This window comes from Salvelinus alpinus, chromosome 4 (genome assembly GCF_045679555.1).
Source record: "Salvelinus alpinus chromosome 4, SLU_Salpinus.1, whole genome shotgun sequence".
NCBI lineage: Eukaryota > Metazoa > Chordata > Actinopteri > Salmoniformes > Salmonidae > Salvelinus > Salvelinus alpinus.
This window is the reverse complement of record NC_092089.1, coordinates 3394603-3415922: the sequence shown is the minus strand read 5'-3', so window position 1 is coordinate 3415922 and position 21320 is coordinate 3394603. Positions and strand designations below refer to the sequence as shown.

General features: G+C 46.3%; 2 protein-coding genes across 5 annotated transcripts in view; both read left to right on the top strand.

Moving 5' to 3' along the window:
* Positions 1-18740, top strand: part of LOC139572772 (SHC-transforming protein 1-like) — a 30432-nt gene extending 11692 nt beyond the window's left edge. The window contains exons 2-13 of one of the 4 annotated variants that reach the window (XM_071395536.1): positions 5941-6105; positions 6433-6503; positions 7617-7680; positions 8411-8530; positions 8836-8889; positions 11169-11220; positions 12214-12340; positions 12493-12643; positions 12924-12981; positions 14578-14697; positions 14978-15222; positions 15364-18671. In XM_071395536.1, coding sequence (XP_071251637.1) covers positions 5944-6105; positions 6433-6503; positions 7617-7680; positions 8411-8530; positions 8836-8889; positions 11169-11220; positions 12214-12340; positions 12493-12643; positions 12924-12981; positions 14578-14697; positions 14978-15222; positions 15364-15492 — 1353 coding nt within the window. In that variant the 5' untranslated portion in view covers positions 5941-5943 and the 3' untranslated portion in view covers positions 15493-18671. Of the gene's footprint in view, positions 1-3957; positions 6106-6432; positions 6504-7616; positions 7681-8410; positions 8531-8835; positions 8890-11168; positions 11221-12213; positions 12341-12492; positions 12644-12923; positions 12982-14577; positions 14698-14977; positions 15223-15363 lie in introns of those variants that run through there. The other 3 variants (XM_071395535.1, XM_071395533.1, XM_071395534.1) reach the window with 3 other exon arrangements.
* Positions 18741-20237: 1497 nt separating this feature from the next.
* On the top strand, positions 20238-21227 carry LOC139572771 (lens epithelial cell protein LEP503-like). Its single transcript, XM_071395532.1, has 2 exons — positions 20238-20713; positions 20932-21227. The coding sequence occupies exon 1, from the start codon at positions 20375-20377 to the stop codon at positions 20564-20566; it is 192 nt and encodes a 63-aa protein (XP_071251633.1). The 5' UTR covers positions 20238-20374; the 3' UTR covers positions 20567-20713; positions 20932-21227.
* The last annotated feature ends 93 nt before the right edge of the window (positions 21228-21320 follow it).

Here is a 21320-nt window from a genome sequence, read left to right as displayed (position 1 = left end):
TAACCAGGAGAAACAGTCTAGACAGGACCAGACTACTGGTGGGGTGGTGATAACCAGGAGAAACAGTCCAGACAGGACCAGACTACTGGTGGGGTGGTGATAACCAGGAGAAACAGTCCAGACAGGACCAGACTACTGGTGGGGTGGTGATAACCAGGAGAAACAGTCCAGACAGGACCAGACTACTGGTGGGGTGGTGATAACCAGGAGAAACAGTCTAGACAGGACCAGACTACTGGTGGGGTGGTGATAACCAGGAGAAACAGTCTAGACAGGACCAGACTAGTGGTGGGGTGGTAACCAGGAGAAACAGTCCAGACTGGACCAGACTACTGGTGGGGTGGTGATAACTAGGAGAAACAGTCCAGACAGGACCAGACTACTGGTGGGGTGGTAACCAGTAGAAACAGTCCAGACAGGACCAGACTACTGGTGGGGTGGTAACCAGGAGAAACAGTCTAGACAGGACCAGACTACTGGTGGGGTGGTGATAACCAGGAGAAACAGTCCAGACAGGACCAGACTAGTGGTGGGAACCAGGATAGACAGTCTAGACAGGACCAGACTACTGGTGGGGTGGTGATAACCAGGAGAAACAGTCCAGACAGGACCAGACTAGTGGTGGGAAACAGTCTAGACAGGACCAGACTACTGGTCTGGTGGTGATAACCAGGAGAAACAGTCTACACTACTGGTGGGATGTTAGTGTGTAGAACCTCTAACCTATTTATGTAAATGTAGGCTCTGTCTAGAATTCTAGACTGAATTTGATGCAGTGTTCTTACTGGTTTGCCAGGAGATGTATCTCTCGTTCTCTCTCTTTAGCTTGTGCTCTGCCATCTTTGCCATATTAGCCATATTCACTGGTAACTAGCGTCCTGACCAGGACAGGTATACCAAGCCGATGTCAGAAATGACTGGACTAATCTGGATTATAATCAGATGATTCTACTGATACTGTATGTGGACATTCACTTTGTACAGCTGTGGAACTGTGTAGTCTTAACTGGTATTGTCAACTGTGTGTTGTTTATGTGTTAGTGTAGTGGTGCCTTTCTCTACTTGTTGTGTGTTTTCTATCTGTGTGTAGGAGAATCAGGACCTCTCCTCAGGTAGAGGGCGCTGTACTCTGCACTCGTCTGACCTACACTGTGTTTTATTCTGTGCACTAACATCTGGCAGGGCGAGGGTTAAACCTGCTGTACTAGTTAACACTAGTTAACTAGTGTTAACCTATGTATGTTTGCTAACTGACTCGTTGGCTATGTTTGTGACATCTCGTCACTGTTAGTGAGTGTTGCTAGCGTTTCACAATTGAACGCAACTCTATACGTTCATCCGTGTTGACATTTATATTTTAGTCATTTAGCACACACTCTTTTCCAGAGCGACTTAGAGTTGTGAGTGCATACTTGTTCGTACTGGTCCCCTGTAGGAATCGAACCCACAACCCTGGCGTTGCAAGCCTAATGCTCCACCAGGTGAGCGACACGGGACACGTTGGCTACAGCCACTAATTGACCGTCGCAATCTGACCATCTAGCCTGCAGTTAGCATTCCACTGGTAGTGCTACAGCACTAGGACAAATAGACATTAGAGCATAGACTATAATGGAAGACTTTTGTAGTTATGCAAAGACAGTTAGGCTGTGCTAAAAGCCTGCCGTAGGCTGTCGTGAGACCTTCATAGCTAATCCCAGTCTGTATTCTGATGTGTTCTGGTGCTCTCTGTCTGGGAGGAGACGTTAGTTAGCGAGTGCTGTGGCAGGCTCCGTAGACAGACCCTCTGGTGCTAGACTGGTGTGATCGAGTGAGCGTCCCTCTGTCTGTTGCTAGGCAGCCAAAATCAAACGGCTAGCTGGTAACCCTCTGCTTCCAAACATACAGGGCTTTAGCCGTTAGCGCTTGTTGTTGAAAGTCTACTTTCTCTGGTATCATCGTGAAACTTTTGGTGCCAAATTGTCAATCTGTTACAAAGTTTTATCTCAGTGGGTCAAACCTGGCAGAGTAATGGTTAGAACATGTGTAAAGTGCTGGAAACAACACTGATATGTGAGCTGACAAGCCCCTGGAGTTATATTACAGGTTCAACCTCCACTATTCACTTCTGTGAGTTGTGTCTTGCAGCTGGAGACTGTTCATGTAAGACAACTTTAGTTTTCTCTTTGGATGGACTATGCAGATTGTTCGGACTGTAGTTAGCTCCTGTGTTTCTAGTTAGGCTAGTACTGGACCATACTGTGTCAAGAAATACACATGCTTCTCTCAGGTAACTGACTATTGGCTTGTTTAAACAAGACTGTTTCTGTTGTATCAGTGAGGAGAGCGAGAGAGAGGGGAGGGAGGTTTAATTGAGTGTAATGACTGGGTGATTGAGTTCTCTAACAAGCCTCCAGTACCATTCAGGTCTCATTGTCATCAAAACAATCCCACCGGTGGTGTCATCAGCCAATGACCTACATTCTCTCTTGTTACATCACCACTGTGTGTGTCACTGTTTCTGTAACCAGAAAAAGGCAACTTCTCCAACTCTAGCACTTCTGATGCTATGGTGCTCCAGAACGTATCCACTCTAACCAGGGCAGCAATGTTCTAGAACAGCTCTACCTACTGTTTTAGCCATATTTTTTATTTATTTATTTATTTAACCTTTATTTAACCAGGTAGGCAAATTGAGAACACGTTCTCATTTACAATTGCGACCTGGCCAAGATAAAGCAAAGCAGTTCGACACATACAACAACACATAGTTACACATGGAGTAAAACAAACATATAGTCAATAATACAGTGAAAAAAAAAATGAAAAAAAAATAAGTCTATATACAATGTGAGCAAGTGAGGTGAGATAAGGGAGGTGAAGGCAAACAAATATATGTATAAATAAATAAAAATATAAAAGGCCATGGAGGCGAAGTGAGTACAACACAGCAAGTAAAATAAAAAATAAAAAATAAAATAAAAAAAATTAATAAAAAATAAATAAAAATAAAACAATGGAATGGTTGGTTTGCAGTGGAAGAAAGTGCAAAGTAGAGACAGAAATAATGGGGTGCAAAGGAGCAAAATAAATTAATAAATAAATACAGTAGGTAAAGAGGTAGTTGTTTGGGCTAAATTGTAGATGGGTTATGTACAGGTGCAGTAATCTATGAGCTGCTCTGACAGCTGGTGCTTAAAGCTAGTGAGGGAGATAGGTGTTTCCAGTTTCAGAGATTTTTGTAGTTCGTTCCAGTCATTGGCAGCAGAGAACTGGAAGGAGAGGCGTCCAAAGGAAGAATTGGTTTTGGGGGTGACTAGAGAGATATACCTGCTGGAGCGCGTGCTACAGGTAGGTGCTGCTATGGTGACCAGCGAGCTGAGATAAGGGGGGACTTTACCTAGCAGGGTCTTGTAGATGACCTGGAACCAGTGGGTTCCTGGAACCATATCAGAAACTTCAGTCAGGGACAAGCCCAGCATCTGGTGTTTTCTTATCTAGTGGTGTCTGTTACTCGGTTATGTGCATTGTATAGACTCTGGCTGTAGTTACAGAGTGAGTGAGTGTGGAGAGAGACAGACAATCTTTAAAGTAGAGGGACTGTTTAAGAGGACAGTCTGGAGAACGGGAAAGGAGACGAGGGGCGGGGAGAGGGGGAGCGAGAGATCATTTGGAAGAGAAGGCAGGAAGTGGTGGAGCGAGAGAAGGAGGAAGTGCAGCGGCTACTGAGGGAGGCACAGAAAACAGTGTGGAGGAGGAGAGAGGGATTCCAGGAGAGGATAGGAGAGGACAAGCTGAGGGGAGAGAGAAGTGCAGAGAGAGGGAGAGAAACCGCCCAGGAGGTGATCTGGAGGAAGAGAGAGGAAGAGGGGGAGAAAGCCAAGGCCATCCAGAGAGGACACGAGACCATCTGGAGGAAGAGAGAGAGGGAGTGAGGGAGGGAGGGAGAGAGAGGGAGGGAGGAAGAGAGAGAGAGGGAGGGAGGAAGAGAGAGAGAGGGAGGGAGGAAGAGAGAGAGAGGGAGTGAGGAAGAGAGAGAGAGGGAGTGAGGAAGAGAGAGAGAGGGAGTGAGGAAGAGAGAGAGAGGGAGTGAGGAAGAGAGAGAGAGGGAGTGAGGAAGAGAGAGAGAGAGGGAGTGAGGAAGAGAGAGAGAGAGGGAGTGAGGAAGAGAGAGAGAGAGAGGGAGTGAGGAAGAGAGAGAGAGAGGGAGTGAGGAAGAGAGAGAGAGAGAGAGAGAGAGGGAGTGAGGAAGAGAGAGAGAGAGAGAGAGAGGGAGTGAGGAAGAGAGAGAGAGAGAGAGAGAGAGAGGGAGTGAGGAAGAGAGAGAGGGAGTGGGTGAGAAAGAGTACAGAGGAGGAAGAGTTAAATTTCTTAGAAGTATTGTCCAGCAGCCTTGGAACCTGAAAACAAAGCTGCTCACAGGAGAGAAAGAGGAATAAAAAGCAGGAGGGATGAATAGAGAGAGGAATAAAAAGCAGGAGGGATAAAGAGAGATTTTCCCTGCCAGAATTGGTGTCTGGCCATAGATCAGCAGGTCTTAACAGAACTTTGCTATATTAAGCTCTGCAGATAATCTAACTCTGTCGTATCGACCCGTCACTGCTCGGTTTTGTGTGTGTGTGTGTGTGTGTGTGTGTGTGTGTGTGTGTGTGTGTGTGTGTGTGTGTGTGTGTGTGTGTGTGTGTGTGTGTGTGTGTGTGTCGGCCCTGTGTGTGTCCCTTCTGATCTACTCGTTGGCAGCTGATAGGGTTTTTATGGGCCCGTGTCAGGCAAGAGAGGCTAGTGATCTACTGCCCCGACAGACACGCTGAAACGCACACACACACACCACAGACTCACACACTCTGTGCCATTTACAGGCAGTAGAGTAGGTTTCTACTCCAACACGTGCGAACACACACAGACACATGATTGAAGGCCCCTTGATGCAGTAACTCATACCACCTGAGTGTCTGTGTCAATAGACAATCACATTCTGAGGTTGTATGTGGAATCTCCAGGGTGCTCAAAGATGAACAACTGGACTTAAGTGCCATGCTACATTAGTTGACATGCTGATGTGCTCAAACAGCATTTTTCAGAACAGGTGCTGCATACTTGATCACAAAAATCCTTTTTGATTCTGTCTATTGGAAAGTGGCATTCATTTCTGTGGATTGAAAGTCATAAAATGTTGTAAGACTGACCGCGTAGACACCGAACAACTCTGAGTATCACTCCATCAGTGTGCTGGGTTAGACTCTTAGAGAGTGATCCCCTCTGATCTTCAATTGCTCCTCTTGCTGCTCTCCTCTGTCTTGTAGATGAAGGTGTTTCTTGCGCAGTGTCTGCCGCACTGCCTGACAATGACGGGAGGGAATAAAACAGGGCGGACGGACAGACAACGGTCACTGAGAGGGAAAGAAAGACGAGCGTGTTTTTGAGTGAGAGACCAATAATACAGAGAAAGAGAGAATGAACCACCGTTGTTGTTCAGACTGAATCACACCAGAGAGTGTGGACTTGTTAGAGAAACACTGAAATAACATTGAACATCTCAGATCCATGATGGAGCTGGTCCCTAAAACTAAGTACACTCACTTCCGGAGTGAATCTCTCAGTTCGAATGACGATACCAACTCCAACCCTTTCTCCCTCCCCCCTTCCACCCCCGCAACCCCCCTCACCCCTCCTGGGCTACCCTCCTCCCTCTCCTCCTCCTCTCTCACCCCCATCCTCCCCCCTTCCTCCCCCCGCCGGGCCGAGAACAGCCCCACCACGCTCTGTTCCTTCTTCCCCAGGATGGGAGCCCTTCGCCTGGGTGTCTCTGCTACTCTACTCCCAGGCCTCAAGGTCTCCAGCAGGCCTCAGCGGGCTCAAGCCCCCATGGGGTCTTCAGGGGGTAACAGTTCCAGCTCTCCCACTCCTCACCCCCCTCCCTGTCTAACAGCCCCCTCTCCCCCCCATCGCCCCCCTCTGCAGGATATGAACCGGCTGGGTGGGGCGTCCAGGAGGGCGCGGGTGGAGGGGGGGCAGCTGGGAGGAGATGAGTGGACGCGCCACGGCTCCTTCGTCAACAAGCCCACCAGAGGATGGCTACACTCAGACCACGTGGTCAGCACCACTGGGGTTGCCTACTCAGTACGGGTAAGAGTTGGTTGTTCTGTCTGTTTTTCAGTTTGTAGGATGTAGGCCTATAGGCTAGTACTTGCATATTTCTTTAACTTTCCATATATGTCAATTTTTCTGTTGCTCTCTCAAAATGATCTATTCTCTTGTCTGTCCATCTTTCCGTCTGTCTCTATCTGTTTCCATCTGCCCCTCCGGTCAGTGTGGGTGTTCTGGAGGAAATGGAATCCTAGTTCATATGAGTTCCTTTCCTGTTTCCTGTGTAGTGTATGGGCTGTATCGAGAGGAGTGCTGTAGGAAGTGGCATCCCTGTTCATATGCGTCTCCTCTCTATTTCCTGTGTAGTATATGGGCTGTGTGGAGGTGCTACAGTCTATGAGGGCACTGGACTTCAACACCAGAACTCAGGTCACCAGGTGAGAACCTCCAATTGTTCAAGGGATAGTTCACCCAATTACAAAATGTCATATTGGTTTCGTTACCCTGTAAGCAGTCTATGGAAACATTATGACAATCAAAATCCCCCAGAAGTATCTAAAATTGATTGTGAAGCTCAACAAAGTCACTTATAGATGATTTGAACATGATGCGCGGAAAATGCTAATATCGGTACCATGACTTGAATGGGATTTGTGCAACAATTGCTAAAACGTTAGCATTTGGAAACAGTGCCAGGAAAACTAAACCAAGGCATGGATTGCTGTCATACCTTGTCCTTAGACTGCTTACAGGGTAAGGAAACCAATGTGTTATTTTGTCATTTGGGTGAACTATTCCTTTAAGCTGTTGTTTAGGGCTAATGATCAAGTTAAGTTGAATTTGGGGCGGCAGGGTAGCCTAGTGGTTAGAGCGTTGGACTAGTAACTGAAAGGTTGCAAGTTCAAATCACCGAGCTGACAAGGTACAAATCTGTCATTCTGCCCCTGAACAGGCAGTTAACCCACTGTTCCTAGGCCGTCATTGTTAATAAGAATTTGTTCTTAACTGACTTGCCTAAAGGTAAAGGTAAAATAAAAAAGTAAAAAAAGGTAAAATAAAATTTAAAAAATAAAGGTTACTGCACGCAGATACTGTGGTACTGTGGTTAGGTAGTACAAAACAGAGCCATGTAGTTAGAGCTAAGTGCTGTATAGGGCTCTGGTTCAAAACATTGCAAATCACAAAAAGTATTCTTACTAGCTAAAATACATTATTTATCTCCAGTTCATATCCCCCAGTTCTCTTTTTTGCCCTGTTCTATTTTGGTCCCTAGCCGCTACAGTGTTTGCCAATCTGAAAGGACTGTATAGGTTTAACAGTATTGTGTGTGTGCCTACCGCCCTCGCAATCTCTAAATTAGCATGTTCTGGAATCCTGGTGGTTTCCTTCTGGTTTCTATAGTGATGTTTGTATCCATGGTGAGGATGAGTGTGGTTGTCAAGATGATCAAGTCTGTGTCACATGTTGCCAGATTTCATCTAATCTGCTGCACAGTGTGAAATCCGCACAAGTGTGTTACAGAGAGATTCTCACACGTGTTGTTGTTTCAGAGAGGCTATCTCAGTGGTGTGTGAGGCAGTGCCTGGAGCCAAAGGAGCCCAACGCAAGAGAAAGGTACACCAATATACACACACACACAGAGTATTATTTATTTATGTGTTAAGTGGAGGACTGTAGTCAGGGCGTTGTTGGATCTGGATTTAGCTGGATTGTCCACTCTGTGGTCAGTGGTACTTCCAGGTAATTACCTCTGTCTCTCTCTTTCTCTCTCACTGTCTCTCTCTCACACATGTACACACTGCCCCTTGTATGAGGGAGACTTGTGACTAAGTTGTGTGTGCCGAGACTAGGCCAACTCCAACTGGGCCGGGCCCAGCCCGTCTTTATGGGGAGGGGGGCATTCCTGTAAAACTTAAAGCATCCACCCAAACACTACATAAAACAGCTATATACACAACAGACTGGTTTGGCTAAAGCATGTCTGGACCTGGGAGACTGTGGACTGTGTGGGACTTGACTAGACAAGCTTACGTTTGTGTTGACCATATGAACCATTGAACAGAGCAGAGTCAGACAGGATCACTGGCAGCCTGCAGCTGTTCTTCTATATACACACACACACGGCTCAGACATGCTTCTCCCTCTCTATTGCCTTCACACACACACATTCTTCTCTGTATATTGTACAGTACGTTTACTATGCTCTGTTATCTTCTTTTAGAATAGCTTCTGTTTAATCTTCCTTATTGGTGAAATCTTTCTTTCCCTGTTGGCCTTCTGTTTAACATGAATGGTCAATAAAGAGCTTTTAAAAGTTCTCTCCCTCCCTCCCCTCCCCCTCCAGCCGTCGTCTCGCTGTATGACGTCCATTCTGGGGAAACGTAACCTGCAGTTTGCTGGGATGACCATCAGCCTGACGGTCTCTACCAGCAGCCTCAACCTGCTGGCCTCCGACTGCAAACAGGTGACACACACACACACACACACACGCGACATGGATCCTGAAAGAGTGTTTGTTGTTATTGATCTATCTGGGTTTTCTATTACAGACTGTTACATGGTGTTAATTACATCATCCAGTCAGTTAGGTATTTAGTATACACTATATCTAACTGTCAATGGAACCAAATCCTACTGCTGAATGGAGAAACATGATCTCTCTCTCTCGCTCGCTCTCTCTCTCCACCTCTACATCTCAACTCTTCATCATTCATCACACTATCATGCTCAAATCCCTCTCCCTCCCTCTCTCTCTCTCTCTTTTCACAGATAATTGCAAATCATCACATGCAGTCCATCTCTTTCGCTTCTGGAGGAGACCCAGTGAGTCATACAGCCCTCTCCCTCGCTCACCTCACTATCCATCCTCTATCCCCACTCTATTCATTGCTCTGCCTCTGTCCACCCATCTACTCCTCTATGCCTCTCTCCCTGCTTCACTCTGTCCACCCATCTACTCCTCTATGCCTCTCTCCCTGCTTCACTCTGTCCACCCATCTACTCCTCTATGCCTCTCTCCCTGCTTCACTCTGTCCACCCATCTACTCCTCTCTCTCTCTCGCTCTCTCTCTCGCTCTCTCTCTCCCTGCTTCACTCTGTCCACCCATCTACTCTGTCTCTCTCTCTCTCCCTGCTTCACTCTGTCCGCCCATCTACTCCTCTCTCTCTCCCTGCTTCACTCTGTCCACCCATCTACTCCTCTATGCCTCTCTCCCTGCTTCACTCTGTCCACCCATCTACTCCTCTCTCTCTCTCGCTCTCTCTCTCGCTCTCTCTCTCCCTGCTTCACTCTGTCCACCCATCTACTCCTCTCTCTCTCTCTCTCCCTGCTTTACTCTGTCTACTCCTCTATCCCTGTCACGCTGCCTCTCCGTCTTGCTCCGTCCATCTTTCTTTTCCTCTATCCATCTCTCTCTGTATTCCTTAGCTCCTTTCCTCTTTTCCTCCCTCCTTTGTCTTCATCCACGTCAGTGGAACTCCCTACCTCTCTTCCTCAGACATGTATTCTTTCTCTTCCAGCTCTTCTTCCTCCTCCTCTCTTCCTCCTCTCTAGATCATTGTGTGTTAATAGCTTTTCCTCCTCCTCCTCCTCTAATCCTCCTCTCTAGATCATTGTGTGTTAATAGCTTTTCCTCTTCCTCCTCTCTAGATCATTGTGTGTTAATAGCTCTTCCTCCTCCTCCTCTCTTCCTCCTCTCTAGATCATTGTGTGTTAATAGCTCTTCCTCCTCCTCCTCTCTTCCTCCTCTCTAGATCATTGTGTGTTAATAGCTCTTCCTCCTCCTCTCTTCCTCCTCTCTAGATCATTGTGTGTTAATAGCTCTTCCTCCTCCTCCTCTCTAGATCATTGTGTGTTAATAGCTTTTCCTCCTCCTCCTCCTCCTCTAATCCTCCTCTCTAGATCATTGTGTGTTAATAGCTTTTCCTCTTCCTCCTCTCTAGATCATTGTGTGTTAATAGCTTTTCCTCCTCCTCCTCCTCTAATCCTCCTCTCTAGATCATTGTGTGTTAATAGCTTTTCCTCTTCCTCCTCTCTAGATCATTGTGTGTTAATAGCTCTTCCTCCTCCTCCTCTCTTCCTCCTCTCTAGATCATTGTGTGTTAATAGCTCTTCTTCCTCCTCTCTAGATCATTGTGTGTTAATAGCTCTTCCTCCTCCTCTCTAGATCATTGTGTGTTAATAGCTCTTCCTCCTCCTCCTCCTCCTCTCTTCCTCCTCTCTAGATCATTGTGTGTTAATAGCTCTTCCTCCTCCTCCACCTCTCTTCCTCCTCTCTAGATCATTGTGTGTTAATAGCTCTTCCTCCTCCTCCTCCACCTCTCTTCCTCCTCTCTAGATCATTGTGTGTTAATAGCTCTTCCTCCTCCTCCTCTCTAGATCATTGTGTGTTAATAGCTCTTCCTCCTCCTCTTCCTCTCTTCCTCCTCTCTAGATCATTGTGTGTTAATAGCTCTTCCTCCTCTTCCTCCTCTCTAGATCATTGTGTGTTAATAGCTCTTCCTCCTCCTCCTCTCTTCCTCCTCTCTAGATCATTGTGTGTTAATAGCTCTTCCTCCCCCACCTCTCTTCCCCCTCTTTAGATCATTGTGTGTTAATAGCTCTTCCTCCTCCTCCTCCTCTCTAGATCATTGTGTGTTAATAGCTCTTCCTCCTCCTCCTCTCTAGATCATTGTGTGTTAATAGCTCTTCCTCCTCCTCCTCCTCTCTAGATCATTGTGTGTTAATAGCTCTTCCTCCTCCTCCTCCTCTCTAGATCATTGTGTGTTAATAGCTCTTCCTCCTCCTCTCTAGATCATTGTGTGTTAATAGCTCTTCCTCCTCCTCCTCCTCTCTAGATCATTGTGTGTTAATAGCTCTTCCTCCTCTCTTCCTCCTCTCTAGATCATTGTGTGTTAATAGCTCTTCCTCCTCCTCTCTTCCTCCTCTCTAGATCATTGTGTGTTAATAGCTCTTCCGACTAAACGTCTTTGCTTCCTTCTCTCTTCCAACTCACCCGCTCTCCCCTTTTCTCCTCACCCTCCTCTTCATATTTACCTCTCATTTACCCCTCCCACCCTCTCTTCCTCCTCCCCATCCCCCTCTTCTCTTCTCTCTCCCTCAGGACACAGCAGAGTATGTAGCATACGTGGCCAAAGACCCAGTCAACCAGAGAGGTGAGACTCAATGTCATCCCTCCAATAGATTTATCCGGCAGCACATCCAGTCCTTGTTCAGTACCTTACATCAATGTCATCCCTCCAATAGATTTATCCAGCAGCACATCCAGTCCTTGTTTAGTACCTTACATCAATGTCATCCCTCCAATAGATTTATCCAGCAGCACATCCAGTCCTTGTTTAGTACCTTACATCAATGTCATTCCTCCAATAGATTTATCCGGCAGCACATCCAGTCCTTGTTTAGTACCTTACATCAATGTCATCCCTCCGATAGATTTATCCAGCAGCACATCCAGTCCTTGTTCAGTACCTTACATCAATGTCATCCCTCCAATAGATTTATCCAGCAGCACATCCAGTCCGTGTTCAGTACCTTACATCAATGTCATCCCTCCAATAGATTTATCCAGCAGCACATCCAGTCCGTGTTCAGTACCTTACATCAATGTCATCCCTCCAATAGATTTATCCAGCAGCACATCCAGTCCTTGTTTAGTACCTTACATCAATGTCATCCCTCCAATAGATTTATCCGGCAGCACATCCAGTCCTTGTTCAGTACCTTACATCAATGTCATCCCTCCAATAGATTTATCCAGCAGCACATCCAGTCCTTGTTCAGTACCTTACATCAATGTCATCCCTCCACTTTGTTGCTTTTATGTATTTTGTTTTGTTGCTTTTTGTGCTGTTGCTCTGTCTGCGTGCTCACTGCTCATTGATTGGCTGTATTGTTATTGTAATTGTTTTTAATAACCTGCCCAGCGACTGCAGTTGAAAAATTAGCCAGCTGGCTAAAACCGGCACTTTTACTGAAACATTGATTCATGTGCACTGTCCATGTAAAAATAAACACAAACTCAGTATATTTATCCAGCAGCACATCCAATCCCTGTTCAGTACCTTTCTTTGGACAGCGAGGCAGTGCCAATATTCTGTTTCCTTACCTCTGTTGTTTACCCTCCTCTCTGCTTCCTTTCTGTCCAGCGTGTCATATCCTGGAGTGTTCGGAGGGCTTGGCCCAGGAAGTCATCAGTACGATAGGGCAGGCCTTCGAACTGCGCTTCAAACAGTACCTGAAGAACCCCCCCAAACTGGTCACCCCCCATGACAGGTGTGTGGTGTGTGTGTGTGTGTGTGTGTGTGTGTGTGTGTGTGTGTGTGTGTGTGTGTGTGTGTGTGTGTGTGTGTGTGTGTGTGTGTGTGTGTGTGTGTGTGTGTGTGTGTGTCTCACTCCTGAGTTCTGACTCCTCTCCCCTTTCTCAGGATGGCTCCGTTTGACGGTTCAGCGTGGGAGGAAGAGGAAGATGAGGGAGCACCGCCCCCTGCAGATGTTCCGTACTATAATAACTTCCCCGGGAAACAACCTCCTCCTGGGGGACTGGTGGACATGAGGGCCCGCCCTGGGGCTACGCTGGTGAGATAGATAGATAGATATATATATATATATATATATATATATACACACGTCAATTGTATTGAATCCAGACTGCAGCTCCAGGGGAGAGAGAGCAGTTCAGTATGTAGGCTAATCATCTGACCCAGTCTCACCCTCACATCACAGCAGGTCTTAGTCTTCCACTCTCTCTGGCGCTCTCCTTATTCACCTCACAGTGTGTGTGTGTCTCGTCAGTTGGTCAGTGTAATGTATGTTTTTCCATCTGTATCTTAATTGCTTCTGGTGTGTGTGTTTTCAGCCCTATGGACAGCCGGGTCAGAATGATATTCACAAGCAGCCTCTTCCCCCTCTACCAAGTGAGTCATCTCTCTCACACACGCACACACACACTCTCACACACACACACACTCTCACACACACACACACTCAGCTAAAGGATATGAGGTGACACATAGTACAATGACTTGCAGTGAGAGAATGACATGGACACAGTGAGAGGAAATTAGTCAGATTGACCCTGTGTGTGTTACTCTAGGACAGTGTGTGTTACTCTAGGACAGTGTGTGTTACTCTAGGACAGTGTGTGTTGCTTTAGGGCAGTGTGTGTTGCTCTAGGGCAGTGTGTGTTGCTCTAGGGCAGTGTGTGTTGCTCTAGGGCAGTGTGTGTTGCTCTAGGGCAGTGTGTGTTGCTCTAGGGCAGTGCGTGTTGCTCTAGGGCAGTGCGTGTTGCTCTAGGACAGTGCGTGTTGCTCTAGGACAGTGTGTGTTGCTCTAGGACAGTGTGTGTTGCTCTAGGGCAGTGTGTGTTGCTCTAGGGCAGTGTGTGTTGCTCTAGGGCAGTGTGTGTTGCTCTAGGGCAGTTTGTGTTGCTCTAGGACAGTGTGTGTTGCTCTAGGACAGTGTGTGTTGCTCTAGGACAGTGTGTGTGTCAACTGGTCTCTGTGTTCCCATAAGGGTGTCATGACGTGAATACCATTAATGCGATGACAATGATTTAATCAAGTCAATTTACTACGTTTTAATGATTATGTGATTAAATTAATAATGTAACAATTAACTCATTAGCAATCTTGGGACACCACAGAAAAAGTTTGTTTAATGAGTTACCATTTCCCCGAATTCACTGAAGAATATCAGAATATACCTTTATCATATTAGTCATCCATTAATTATTATTACCTCATATCAGTCTCATTCTGAACGTCGTTGACTTAAATTTGCACCAACCCTAGTCTGCATGATGATTCAGCGATACACAAATTGGCTTAATTATTTATTTAATAACTAACTAAATAATCACACAGAATGACATAAACACACACAGGATAGATTATACGTTGATTACTAACATAATGCAATGAAAAGTCCCTAGTGTACTTACCCGATATGACGGCTGGTTACACAGTGAAAGGGCTGGGGAAAGAAAGAGCGGGAGAAGGAGAGACAAAGGAATTCAACTATCGTACATGCAGTTGAATAATACGTTCATCGTAAATATGGATATTTAGCACCCTAACACCCGCTCATTCAGATTTAGAAATGCAATGAACATATTTACACTTGTATGTCTTTGTCGACTCGCTCTGCTGAAATCGCCTGATACGTCTGTGACGAATAGTTCAACAGAAAGTCTTTGGTTGTTGAAGTCTCTGGTTGTCCACTAGAGGTCACCATGTCCTTAGTAGTTGTAGTAGGTTTCATCTAAATCCATCTCCTCCCACTTCCCGCCACTGGACTTCCTCTCATCACCATATCTGGTGGTGAGAAGAAGTTCTAAACGGATGCCTCAGATTTATACATCCTGTGAATTATCTGGGTTCTTCTATCTGTGACATCGCAGAGCAGATATTCTATATATCTGTTCTACTCTAAATGTTTCCCATCACTGAACACCTCCCAGGTGATACCGACAGACAGTTATGTGATTAAACTCCTCTGATTGGTTGTTTCAGTGGGAGCAAAGGAGGGAGGGCGGGACCTGTGTGATGACCCCTCATACGTCAATGTGGATAAACCCCGCCCCACAACAGCTGCAGCCAATGGCAACGCTCACAGAGATGCGTTCGACATGAGTGAGTCCCAGTTGGCCCTATCAGCTAGAGTCTGTGTACAATACATCGACTGGCCCTGCAGTCTGTAGCAGTCACTATCAGTAATCTCAGATAAGACTAATTAGAATGGTTATCAGCTATATTGCAGTAATTACAGTAGAAGTCATTCGTTTATTCATTTGGGTTTGGACATAGGGGAAATTAGAATATTGGTATCCTGAATGTATCAAGAATGAATCTGGTCTGTTCGTATAGTCTCACAACGTCTCTCTAGCTCTGCCCTCTCTCCTTCTCCTCTCAGAGCCGTTTGATGATTCCCTGGGTGTATCAGGTCTGGGGGTCTCAGCGGCGCCCCCTCTGGTGGAACAGCTGCAGTGCGAGGCCTGGTTCCACGGCAGCCTGAGTCGCAGGCAGGCTGAGAGACTGCTGACCCGTGATGGAGACTTCCTGGTCCGAGAGTCAGGCACCACCCCTGGACAGTACGTCCTCACTGGACAACAGGGGGGTCAGCCCAAGCACCTACTACTGGTCGACCCAGAGGGAGTGGTGAGTTGCAGGGAGAGGTGTCTGAGTTAGAGCGAGCCATCCGACCCCTTCCCACTTATCAGCTGTGACGTGCTATGTTTTGTTGACCCTCTCTCTTTCTCTTTCTCTATCTCTCTGTGTGTGTGCGCATGTTGTCCTCAGGTACGTACCAAAGACCACCACTTTGAGAGTGTGAGCCACCTGATCAGTTACCACATGGACAACAGACTGCCCATCGTATCAGCAGGCAGTGAGGTGTGTCTGCAACAACCAGTGGAGCACAGGGCCTGAACACACACACAAATACAGCAATGCAACACACACACACACTCTCAGAAACACTACACACATAAGCAGTGCAGAACACACAAATACTGTACACACACACACTCGCACACTGACCACATTAAGGAAAGCCAAAAAAAACACCTCTGTCACTCTTTCTGCCAAATCATTTGCTCTCTGCTTTTCCTCACACCCTCCTCTCCTCCTGGACGACTCACTGTTACCTCCGTGATCCCTCCTTTTGTTCATCCTTCCGTCATCGAGGTCCACTACCTCCATTCCTCCATCCCTCCAAAGAACGTGGGAGTAACATCTAGGAACACTTTTTATTTTCCTTCTTAGTGGGACAGAAATAATACAATTTAGTAAAAAATGTAGCATTATTAATTAAATCATGCCATAGAATGATTCAGAAATGATACAATCATAGTAAAGGAGGACCTTGGAGGGGAGGAGTGAAACGTAGAGAGAGGGATGGGGGGGAGAGGTCTTGATCCAGACATGGCAGAGGAAACAGTTTCTCTCACCGTCACAGAAGCACTTCAAAGACTTGTCTGATGATTGGACTCATCAGAGAGCTCGGACATGGACCCTCCAATCAAATATCAGTGGAACACAGGAACAGCCAATCAAATATCAGTGGAACACATGAATAACCAAACATGACTGAGATCAGGCCTCCTGTTAATATGCATAGACATACATTTTTGTGTCCACACCAATCAGGGCCCTCGCTCACCCTCAAGCCACTCCCATTAAAAGACCTTTCATCTTTGACCATTGACCCCCTGAGTGATACCTGGTGATGTCACGGAGGACGTCTCTGTATGCAAAAAGGGGGTTGCTATGCCAACAACCATTGTCTCCGTCTGTCCAAATATGGACACGGTTTCTTTCCGGCCTCCGAAGGTGGAGTTTGATAAAAGGATGTGATTCATGCCCATCCGCCTGTCTGTCTGCAATGGACTGGTCTCCCTGTCTGTCTGCTCTGATCATGACAAAGAAAGTGGACTTGGTTGGACTGGGGCAGCAGAAACCATGGAGATGACTCATACACCAACATACATTGTGTTAGTCTGTATCTGTCATGTGTACCTTCATTGGGAGTATAGTGTCTTTACATAGAGAGGGATGGAGAGAAGACTGGGAAGGGGCAGGGGGGAGGTTCCACATCTAGAGATGTCATCAGACTTAGACACGATGTCATCTGAAAGAGCTCAAAACCAATTCTACGACGATGTCACAGTCAACCCAAATGCGGCTGTCACAATTTAATCGGTACTGTGTTGGAATTGTAGTTCAGATTATTGCCAATATTTTCTTGCTTTTCAATGGATTTGTTGTTAATATCGGTTTGCCTTGACAATCTATAGCCATGTCTCTGTCTGGACGGGTAGGGGGTGGAGAGGTTGGGGGGGCATACTGGATGAAGTGTGTTTTAATGCCGAAAGCATCCGGTCCAGAGCATTCAAAGCAATGATCTTATCTCCTCTCCAAATGTGCTGCAAGGTCAGGAGATTAGCTTTTAGCGTTAGCATTAGCTTTTAGCATTAGCGTTAGCATTAGCGTTAGCATTAGCGTTAGCATTAGCGTTAGCATTAGCATTAGTGTGTGATGTGTTTCTTCTCAGCTCACTGCAGGGAAAACTGTTATCAGCACTGTTCACAATGGAATCTGGGAGCTTCGCGAACGTTGGTCAGACGTTGGACTTTGACGTGTTGTTTTCCTTGGAATTAGAAGATAGTAGAGGGAGAGAAAGTGGAGGAATCATCCTCTCCTCTCCCTCCTTCTCCATGATATTTTTTGTGTCTTTTACTAGTGCCTTGTTTCTTCGATGCAGTCACCTCACTCCAGTGCAGTCTGTCACCTAATGTACTGTGCTTATTGTACAGTCAGTTGATGTACCTAATCCAAATGTAGTGGACCGTTGGATCCTGTCACATGGTCTCTCAGGCCATCAAAGACTGCAAAAAGGACACTGACTCTCACCACCCAGGTCCAGTGATGGCAATCCGCTCCTCTATTGCACATTCATTCTTACTTCCTGTTGTCACTTGTTGTTGTCACGGTTGCTCGATGTCGCAGCTCTCATTGGAGGGATTTCCACTCCACCTGTAAATAACATCAGATCTGATTGGTCGGTTTGAGTTCTTGGTTCTGAAATTAAAGTCTTTATTGTTTAGATTTTATTAATAAAATGGGTGGGACAGAACCAGATACTGTATTTCATATGTAATACTCACAGAATACTTTTCTCTCTGAATCCAAGTCATTTTGAGTCTAGCCAATGCACCATGTCCAGATTTTTGAGGGAGGCTGAAACCAAACTGTAAACGTGGAAGTGAAGAGTAGACTGGGATCTGCCACCTGCTGTACAAAATATTTCTGTCTCATCAGGAGGGTTGCAAAATCCCCTGGTTTTCCAGAAATCCTGGTTGGAGGATTCATGGAATTCCTGCTTATTCGCTCGTGTAATTCTAGGATTATTTTAACCAGGATTTCTGGGAAACCGGGGAATTTGGGGAAAGTTATCTGAATTCTGCAACTCTAGTCATGAGAAAGGGCTCTCTGAGCCTGGACAGGTAACTGTTTTATTCATCTTTCTCATCGTGCTTCTGTGTGTGTGTGTTGTGAGAGAGGATGTGTGGATGATCAGAGTTTATGGTTGGGAGTGTAGGGGGCTGTGTAGTTCTTACATGGTGGCACGTGTGGTCTGTGTGAGGCCTTTGCTTCATTCTGTCACAAACACACAGGAGGGACAGCTGTGTTAGACACCGACTGTTTAAGTGACTATAGGTCCTGGATAGGCAACAAGGAAACTAGTATACAAGCCCCAAGGTGTGTGTGTAAAAGGAATAATCTATCCTCTACATCATTTGTGAAGCATTCTAGCGTTGTCATTGTTCATCACAGTTGCCTTTGTTGCATGGAAATCATTTTTTACAGTTTCTATATTGTTGTTGTTTTGATGTACTTTTTGATTTGAGTTTTGAAAGCCAAAGGGTTATTTTCAATTAGCCTTCACAAATATTGATTTACTTTTTTACTTTTTACAGCTCTGTTGTAATACTCTTGTTCTTTTGGGGGGAAATACATCTGTTTACACCTGTATCTGAAATCACAGATTGCATATATCATGAATCTTTCTTGGTGAGTTTGGTTTTAAAATGCAGTTTCTGGATTTACTCTTTGGTCTCCTGTGATGTTTTCTTAAATGTTGATTCATAACTATTAAATAGAACATATCCCTTTTACTTATTTATTCTGCTAAATACAGGTGAAGACTATATATTGTTTTAATTGAAGTTCTACACTTCGAGGTGACGACCAAGGAGATTATGAGAGGACAGGACAAGGAAAGAGACAGGATCGGGCAGGAAGAAGTTACTTGAGTTACCACAGGGGGGAGGCTTGTTGAATTACCACAGGGGGGAGGCTTGTTGAATTACCACAGGGGGGGAGGTAGAGGCTAGTTGAGTTACCACGGGGGGACGTAGAGGCTAGTTGAGTTACCGCAGGGGGGACGTAGAGGCTATTTGAGTTACCACAGGGGGAGGTAGAGGCTAGTTGAGTTACCGCAGGGGGGGAGGTAGAGGCTAGTTGAGTTACCGCAGGGGGGGAGGTAGAGGCTAGTTGAGTTACCACAGGGGGGAGGTAGAGGCTAGTTGAGTTACCACAGGGGGAAGGTAGAGGCTAGTTGAGTTACCACAGGGGGGAGGTAGAGGCTAGTTGAGTTACCGCAGGGGGGGAGGTAGAGGCTAGTTGAGTTACCGCAGGGGGGAGGTAGAGGCTAGTTGAGTTACCGCAGGGGGGAGGTAGAGGCTAGTTGAGTTACCGCAGGGGGGAGGCTAGTTGAGTTACCGCAGGGGGGAGGCTAGTTGAGTTACCGCAGGGGGGAGGCTAGTTGAGTTACCGCAGGGGGGAGGCTAGTTGAGTTACCGCAGGGGGGAGGCTAGTTGAGTTACCGCAGGGGGGAGGCTAGTTGAGTTACCGCAGGGGGGAGGCTAGTTGAGTTACCGCAGGGGGGAGGCTAGTTGAGTTACCGCAGGGGGGAGGCTAGTTGAGTTACCGCAGGGGGAGGTAGAGGCTAGTTGAGTTACCGCAGGGGGGAGGTAGAGGCTAGTTGTGCCTCTACATTAAGTGCCAAGGCCTACAGTAGGGTCTAGGGTTAGATAATGTGTATTGGTGCAGGGTCCATGTCAGTAAATGTTGTATATTCAGACCTCTGGTGAGAACATGTCCTATAGCTGTCATTCACAGAATAATTTCAACCTGGACGATGACCACCACGCAGTCATCCAACAATATAGAAATCAGAGTGGGGCTAATTTATTTCAACCTGTTCAAAACACAGATTACCAGAAGAGAGAAACAATAGGCTGTCACACAGTCCTGGACAAAGAGAGGAGGCATATTGTGCGCTTTTACAGTAGAGCTGCATTGAGCAGGTGATACTGGAACTATCCTGAGGGGTGTACTGTAGGTGTGGTGGATAGATTATGCTTTACATAGAGAGAGACGGAGAGCACCGAGCTAGTCTGTTCCAGACTGGCAAAAACCCTAGATGCAGAGAGAGAGAGGGGTGGTGGGGTGCAGAACACACCCAGAGCCAGTGAACAGAATGTTTCACAACCAGGGGTGACTGGTGTGTCTGTGTTCCAGAGTGTAGAAGAATAGAATAGAGAAAGATCAGGAGCTGAGAGAACACCCCCTGGTGTTGGTAGTGTTGATGTCACTATAGGAGGAGCTCTCTGTCCACTCACACCCAGTCCAACCCTGGTCTTCTCTTCCTTTCCTCCTCTACTCCTCTGGGATTGACCTGACCCCTATTTCTCTCATCTCCCATTTCTATAATTTCTTCCTCTTGTCCTCCGTGTGGAACAGAGCCATGCACCCCCAGCGTCCTCTTCCCCAGGCCATGCCCTCCTCCCTCGGGCAGAACCTGCGTGACATGGCCATGGGCCTAGGCAGAGGGAAGAACTTCCTTGGTGGTAACATTGCCTACGGCTTCATCCAGTCCCTCAAGGAGTGCCTCTACTTTGTACTCTGCTGCTGGTGCATCAAGGAGATACTGGACTGACTGACTGAGACACTACGAGAGGGAGTGAGGGGCAGGTTCTCTTTCCTGCGTGTCTCTCTGGACGTGTTTCTCTCTTCCTCCTTTTCACTCTTTCTCCTCCGTTTTTCTCTCACCAGCTAAGATGTTAAACACAGCGTGTGAAGCGGTGTAAGTATGAGTCTTGTCATTACATACATTAGATACTGTGCATAGTTTGACTCCAAAATAGAAGATGTTTGCCAAACTGTTTACTGACAACATAATTTCCTTTCAGCTACGGTACATGTCACCTGTTAAATATTCTACCAAATATGTAGGACTGTGTAGTATGGTATGGTTTACATGTTGTACTATATGGCCCTGGTGTGTGGATTTGCTCCTCTTAGTGCCCATGATGCAGTTCTGTATTCCTGTCTGGAGACTTGAGAAACTGATGTGCTGCCTGGTGTATCAGAGGATCTCTGTTATTCTCTGATCCTGAGTCAGTCGGTCTGGAGACCTGCAGTGTGTGTGTGAAGTATCGTCTTAACACCAATCAGCTGATCCTAGACCTGTGGAGAAACCAAACCTGTGAGGCAATGGACATGGCTTTTGATGCTGCTTAGGTCACATTTAATTCCAAGTTTTATTAATTTCTGTACAGTCTTAATATGCAAGGAATAAAAATGAATGTAATATCTGATTTTGTTTGTGTGTGCTAACCAGAGTCAGGTGATGTGTGTGTGTATGTGTGTGTGAGAAACAAAAAAGTAGAGCCTGACATCTGCCAATGTCA